This window comes from Danio rerio, chromosome 9 (genome assembly GCF_049306965.1).
Source record: "Danio rerio strain Tuebingen ecotype United States chromosome 9, GRCz12tu, whole genome shotgun sequence".
NCBI lineage: Eukaryota > Metazoa > Chordata > Actinopteri > Cypriniformes > Danionidae > Danio > Danio rerio.
Window position 1 is genome coordinate 23,772,501 of NC_133184.1, and position 7,373 is coordinate 23,779,873.

The window sequence follows — 7,373 nt, forward strand, 5'->3', positions numbered from 1 at the left end:
TAATTATTGTTATTATTATTATTATTATTATTATTATTATTATTTACTGATGTATTTATTATCTTATTCATTTTAATCTTATTTTGTATTAAAAATCCCAATCTTCTCGAATATATTTATTTTAATTTTTATTGATGCGGCCCAGTCTTACCCAGGCACCAGGGATGGGGGGTTGGAGAGAGGGGTGGTTGGGGTTGGTGGACTGGTTGATGGTCGCAAACTAAAGAACAGGGGCCACTTTAGTTCATTTCTGAAGGGCACTTTTTATCCAAGAGAAAACAGAGCATGTGCACTGCACAGGTTGAACCCTATCTGCGCGTGTGCCTGCAGACTACAAAAACCAAAAGAGAAAGAGAAAACAACACCACACTACAAACCATGGAAATCAGAACCAACAAACAAAAAAATTCTAAAATTGGAATACAATACAGGATGTTACACCTATAATAAATAAATGTTATTAAATTTATAAAGGGCGACGCTGTGTTGGTGCTTTGGTTTCCCCTACAGTGCAAAGACAAGGGATATAAGTGAATTGAATAAACTAAATTGGCCGTAGTGTATGTGTGTGAATGTGAAAGTGTACGGGTGTTTCCTAGTACTGTAAAACATATGCTGGATAAGTTGGTGGTTTATTCCACTGTGATGACCCTTTATGAATGAATGGACTTAGCTGAAGGAAAATTAATGAATGAAGCTTTAGCCTATTCTGAAGCCTAAAATCAATGACTTTTACAGAAATTTAATCAAGTTATTCTCTTAATCTCATTTTTTTAAATACACTGTATAATTTAAATATTTAAATATTGATTAAACAATTATTTTTATAGTTATTTAGTGTAGAGCAACAAATGAATCTCCCATTTTAATGAACCTTTTGTTTTGATAACAGAGGTTTCACTTTAAGAATGCACATATTATTAATGAAATTATTCAACTACTTTCATGTATGTTTATGCTCATTTAAAATTAAATTAGTTGTGTTCAAAAAATAAAACATGCCAAGAGATACATGTTGACATATTATGTGTTTTTGTCTGTTCAAATACACACCTTCTCTTCAAATTGTGTGTACAGAAGCTATTTGGTGAACAGTGTTTTTATCACAGCAGAGAGTGACCATTAGTCAGCACTGCTACATGAATTGACTATATGGTGACTCAGAGGTGACATAGGAATGGCAACAGCATATGGCTTTAATGGAAAGGAAGAGAATGTGTTTATATTCATTTTAAAGTACTTTTAAGTCAAAATAAAGCAGAAGCATAATTCTGCCTAAAACAGCTCTTGCCATTATATCACATTTGAGATTGTCTCAGTTGTTGATGTTACTTCCACTTTATATAGAAAACTTAAAAATATGGGAGAATTAAATGAAAATTCTTAACCCATATGATAGTGGGATAGAATGGTAAAAAATGGGAGAATCTTGCCAAAAAGGGGAGGGTTGACAGGTATGTATTAGCATCTTTATTATAATAGATTTACAAGAATCACCTGTAAATAAATGTTTATTTAAATACTTACTAAAATGGCATGCTATTTCTTTAAATTTATTTTTTGTCAACAAACATATTGGGTATTTTTGTAGTTTTTTTTTCATTATAAATGGAATTGATAACATTTACAACAGTTTTTATTGTTGTACAGAAACAATTTTATTAACATATCCTAGTACCAGGAGTGCATGATGCGCCTCATACTCATGAACCTCATGCCACCAAAATTGCTGAAGTTCCTGTACTCTCCAGGCCCAAAGTACCACATCCTGCCTCTGTAGTTGGCATGCTCATACATGAGCCAGTGGCCGTCCATCACATGGCAGGAGTGGCAGTGAGACATGCGGTAACGGTCCATGATGTTTTCACAGTCATCCATCATCTCGTACATCTGACCCATGAAGTTGTCCCTCTCATAGATCCTCATCCTGTAAGATCCCCTGTACTGTAGTGGAAGAAATGTCAGTTCCAGGATTTAACATATGACATAAAATATTACTTTTTTGAACATTTAACTTTTTTTGTGGGATTGAGCTTACCATAGGGATCATACGGCAGGACCTGATGCAGTTGTTCATTCCAAACATAGACATGTAATCAGCATACTCTCCTCTCCTGAAGAAATATCCACTTCCCATGTAGTTGGGCTGATCGTACATCATCCAGCAGCCACTCTCCACTCTGCAAGAGTGACAGCGGCTCATGTAGGAGGAGAAGTCACCACAGTCGCCCATACACTCATAAGAGCGACCCTGGAAGTTCCTGTCCTCGTAGAAAACGACCTGAAAATTCATAGTTAAACTTTTTAGTATTTTTTTCATTACTCTTTGTCACTTATTATATAGTAAATTACAAGCTATAGCTAAAAATGAAGTTTACCTTGCCCATCATGGTTGCGCTGGCTGTTGCTCAGTGGTTCCACAAATCAGAAACTGAAGCTGATTCTCGTTGTTGACTGACTGCTGTTACCCATACCTTTATACTAGACCAAGACCAAAGACTACAGGGCCTCTCAATTGTTAGTGAATTCCTGACTGTGCAAGTTGGAAAAGAGGTTGTTAGTAAGCAAAGTATCTAGATCTTAGTATTTTGTCAGGAATGTCTTTGCATTTATTTTTCAAATAAAGACTAGTTAAGATAGGTATCATAGGTACCTAATAGGTTGATGGATAGATCAACTGAGAATTTACTTTTGCCCTATATATATATATATATATATATATATATATATATATATATATATATATATATATATATATATATATATGGGGAGAGAGTATGTTAAAATATTTATATATATTTATATTTTAAATATTTAGCCTACATTTAGTAAGTACTTAAATATGCTTAAGTGGTTAACACAGAAGAAAAAAAAAGAAAAAAAAACGTTTTATTTACTGTTTTGAATCACAAAAGCAGAAAAATGTCCTGAAAAGTCTTGTTTTTACTCATTGATATGATGGTAACAAACTGTAACCAGCAATTTCAGTCTTTGAAAGGGGCTATAAATATAATTTTATTGCTTGGTAATTGATTATTTAAGGGTAGCGCTATGGCTCAGTGGTTAACAATTTACTCAAAGAAGGAAGGTTCCTCTTCGGTTGGGGAACTCCAGAGCTATAAGTGGATTTAATGTTCTAAATCCAAGTATTGGAGGTTTCGGTTCAGAAGCCGCTTGTCTGAAAGAGTATTGAACGGGCCAATGAAAGCAATGAATTGGCAGCGTAAGCTTGCGCAGGTGCGCTGCATTGCCAATTAACTGAGCATATAAGCACACCTGGCGCCAGCAAACGCCATCCTTTTCGCTTCAGAGACTTTTCTGATCGAGTCGATGAGGGTTCCTCCTGCTGTGATCCAGTGATGCCGAGCGAACGAGAGCTTCTCCCGGTCCAGAATGTCTACAACGCAGCGGCAGACGGTCGAGCTGGGTTTTCTCCCTTGCCTGGCGTTCCTTTGGGTCCGGTCCTCCAGATCGGTGCGTATAAAGTTGCAACTTCACAAAGCAAGAGCAACACAGGACGGTGCTCCGACTGTGTGTTTCTGGATGCTGTGGGTTCCTGTCCTCGGATGATGGGCACGGGCACTGCGTTACATGCTCCAGCATGTTAATGCGCTGCCCGCGGGCAGTTCATGTCGTCATTGCGATGCTATGACTGTTGCGCAGTAAAGATTGCGGCTAGCCTTTGCAAAATGGCAAACCACCCCAGCTGTCCCCTGCTTTGCAGAGGGCACTCAGGCAGATCTGAGGGTTCAACGAGAGATAATCCGTCGCCCACGGGCCCGCAGACCTCTCGGTCCTCCAAGCGCTCCATCTAAGCTTCGATCGGGGGAAGCGATCCGTAAAACAGATGGTAGCCCTTACGCTCAATGGCACCGGAGACCAGACATCCACGCGGCATCGGAGGGTGGGCTTTCATTGTCCAATGATGATCCAGACCCGCTCGCCCCCTTCGGGCAGGTGATCGCTGTCAAAACGGATCCTGAAACGGACGTGTTAGCCGTGCTTTCCTGGGCTGCTTAGAGATGGTTTATCCCCCAGCTCCATGGCCGGACCGACTAGAGGGACGTTCCCTTCTTCCCGGAGGTGCACAGTAGGCTCACACGGACTTGTAGGGCACTTTTTTCTGCTCGTGCTGCGTGTCCCTCCACCCTCACCACTCTTGGTGGTGGAGCGGCCAGGGGTATGTGGCGATTCCTCAGGTTGAGTGTGCGATGGCGGTTAATCCTCGCGGCGCCTATTCTTGGCTGGGTCCGCCTCGTCTCCCATCCAAAGCCTGTAAGTTTTCTGCTCCCTCGGAGCTAGAGCTTACAAAGCTACAGACCAGGCTGCTTCTGCCTTGCATGCGATAGCCACCTACCAGCGCTACCTAGCGCAGGTGCTGGCCGAGCTGCACGAGGGTGGATCCAACCCAGGCTTACGAGCTTCACACCGCAGCCGACTAAGCTCTTCGGACTACTAAGTCCGCTGCGTGTGCTTTGAGGAGGACGATGTCCACACTAGTGGTCCAGGAGTGCCACCCCTGACTAAAACTTGGCTGATATGCGCAAAGTCGACAAAGTCTGCTCTCTTGACTCGGCCATATCCCAGGCTGGTCGGCGGCACTGTCTGCGAATTCACCCAGGAATTCGAGGCGGTGAGAGAGCAGTCTAATGGGTGATGTCTTATCGGCGGGTCTGTAAGCCCGCTCCGCCCGCCGTGCCATCCATACTTGCTCCTCGCCGAAGGCGCCCACCTACGAGAGCTGCACCGCCCCCGCACATGCCTCTGGCGAAGTGAGCGCGTAGAGCACCTCGGAAGCAGGCAGCTCCCCCAGCTCCTCGCGGTGGCTCACACGCACGATCAGACTTGGCTACGAGCTTCAGTTCTCGAAACGGCCTCCCAAGTTCACGGCCGTGTATTTCACCAGGGTCAATCCCCTGTCCGCCCCTGTCTTGCGAGAGGAGATTGCTGCCCTCCTGGCGAAGGGTGCAATCGAGCCGGTACCTCCAGCCGAGATGGAGAGCGGGTTCTACAGCCCGTACTTCATCGTACCCAAAAAGAGCGGTGGGTCACGGCCAATCCTAGATCTGCGCGTTTTGAATCGTGAAGTGGATTTTATACTCTTTAAAGTGTGAAGTTAAGCTATATATTCAAATTATATGTGTATAATCTGTTTGTAGATTTGCCTACCATTAAAACAATTAAAGTGTTATGTAAGGGGAAAGGGCCTGAGGAAACCACTAAGGGTCACGAGAAGGGGATGTGAAGAGAGAGGGAGAAAGCCTGAGTAAGCAACTAAGGTGTCTCAGGAAATGGATAAGAATAGAGCAACACATGTGTAAACAGAGACGTATAGATGGATAAGATATATAGTTACCAGGTTTGGGTCAGGGGTTAACCTAGGTGGAATTTGTGTGACATATGTAGAAATAAGGGAAAAACAGATGACAGAGGTGGAATTTGGGGTCAAGGGTTAAACTAGGAGGGATCTTGTGTAACATATGGAGAACAAAGAAAAAAACTGGTGTAGAAGACTATTTAAACATGTTAGAATTTTGAGTGAGTCAGAATTTTTCAGACAGAGATGCTACTGGGGGTCTCCTGAAAGTTCTCCTTTGTTGTCGACAATAAAGTATATTCTTCTGATATTCATAACCTGCAGACTGAGTTTGATTTAGTAAGAGAAAAACCAAGAAAACCACTACATTTGGCGTCCCTGGGTGGGCTGGAAAGGAGCAGGACTGGTGTTACTGTGCATGCTGGACTGGAGAGAAAACACAAATATGTGGCCACAATAAAAAACGGTAAGCGATTTTATGCTTATTAGTTTGTGTTTTTTCTGCCAGGACCTGCTTGTACAGGTAAATACACTTGAACTGTTTTTCCAGCTTTAAAGAATTAAAAGTAAATGTAAAAAAGATATTAAAGAAAAAAGGGGTTTTGAATAACAGAAGAAAAAGAGTAATTTGCATGCAAATGATCTGTGTTTTCCTAAGAGGGCCTTGATGGATAGGATAAACATTAACTAGTAACTGTTACTCAGATTTGGGAAATTAGTAATGATGTAAGATATGCATAGAGCATTTATAAGTTTTAAGTGAGAGTCCTTAATGTGTGGTAACGGTTAAGAGATTAAAGCAGATTAAAGTAGAGAGATGCGCGCTAAGACCTACGATACCACTTTGTTAAATGAGATAAACAAAGGGCTGCATGGGTAGGCGAAAGCCTGTGGTTACCGCTCTAAGGTTAGAGGGCTGCTCGGACAGGTCTCTCAAGAGGAGTGTAGTGTAGAGTATTTATTTAATTGAAGTGTTTGTGTATTTGCTGCTTCAGATTGTGGCAAAATAGTCCACATTGGTGGGCAGAGAAGACTGCCTTCCTCCTCCTTGAATGGAATGAGGATGGGGGGATGCAGCTCCTGTTACACTGAGTGGAGGAGAGGAGTGAATGAGAAGAGGAAAAGTAATAAGATTAGAAGTGTGAATGTGTTTAAAAGTATGTTTTCAAAAAAGAGTAGGTTAAAATAATGATTATAGTATATTATAATATAAAAGGAGGGCTGCATATGTGTGGTGTGATTTAAAGAGCAAGAAGAAAAGTGATTGATGCAGTTTAAGAGATTATGATAGAAAGAAAGGAGACTCCTAAATTAAAACTAATGGAACATGTGCATTTGAAAGACACAGAGTAAAAAGCAGAAGAATAAACATTTTTCTGAAATTATCTTTGTGTTTTAAGTTTGAATATGTTAAAAAAGAACAATAGGCAGAGTGGACTTAAATTCTTTACATAGCAACAGGTGAAAGACAGTCTGCTCCAGGAGGGGGGTAAGGGAGAGATTTATGGTGTCCATGTGTGAACAATAGATTGCCTATTTACAGCACTAGGGAAACAGAGAAGAGGAGAGTTAATGAGAGGAGATCAAACTATAGATAAAATAATGACATAGACTTTAACATAATTTGGATAGAATATAAGTTATTAATGAATAGATAAATTATAAAGTAGTATAGTAAGAAAAATGAAATGAGGAAATACTAATAATAGAGTTATATTATATAGAAAAGAGTTTGAAACTCTACTAATGAAAAAGAATAAATGAAGCCATAGTGATCAATATATATGGAGATAAAGGAAGTATGGAGTAAAAGAATGTATTAATAAACAAATAGATTTACTAAATAAGTATGGATAAATAACATATAAGTTAGTTTTTGATTGATAATAAAATAGAAAAAGAAAACTTGAAAAATGAATAGTGATTAATTGAAGATTTAATTATAAAATGTGTAACAAAATAAGCTTTAAAATGTATAAGAAAAGCTAAGAGCTAAAAACTCAAATTACGGAAAGGAAAAAGAATAAAATAGAAATAGAAAAAATAAGTCCACTGT

The 7,373-nt window shown here is 40.1% G+C and overlaps 1 protein-coding gene across 2 annotated transcripts; it reads right to left on the reverse strand.

Annotated features, from left to right (window-relative positions):
* Positions 1 to 1,633: 1,633 nt before the first annotated feature.
* crygm2d16 (crystallin, gamma M2d16) lies at positions 1,634 to 2,452 on the reverse strand. Of its 2 annotated transcripts, NM_001103134.1 has the most exons (3): positions 2,379 to 2,450; positions 2,039 to 2,281; positions 1,640 to 1,944 (listed from the first exon to the last, which is right to left on the reverse strand). In NM_001103134.1, the coding sequence occupies exons 1-3, from the start codon at positions 2,388 to 2,390 to the stop codon at positions 1,672 to 1,674; spliced, it is 528 nt and encodes a 175-aa protein (NP_001096604.1). In that variant the 5' UTR covers positions 2,391 to 2,450; the 3' UTR covers positions 1,640 to 1,671. The 2 variants fall into 2 exon arrangements, with proteins under 2 accessions (XP_068079587.1, NP_001096604.1); XM_068223486.1 differs by having other exon boundaries at positions 1,634 to 1,944; positions 2,039 to 2,452.
* Positions 2,453 to 7,373: the final 4,921 nt, after the last annotated feature.

Bases quoted from the DNA above. Each gene is read 5' to 3' on its own strand.
- crygm2d16 (XM_068223486.1), bottom strand. From the start codon at position 2,320: ATGAAAAAAATACTAAAAAGTTTAACTATGAATTTTCAGGTCGTTTTC. The intron at 1,945-2,038 runs GTAAGCTCAATC...CTTCCACTACAG, and splicing joins CCTGCCGTATGATCCCTATG to TACAGGGGATCTTACAGGAT.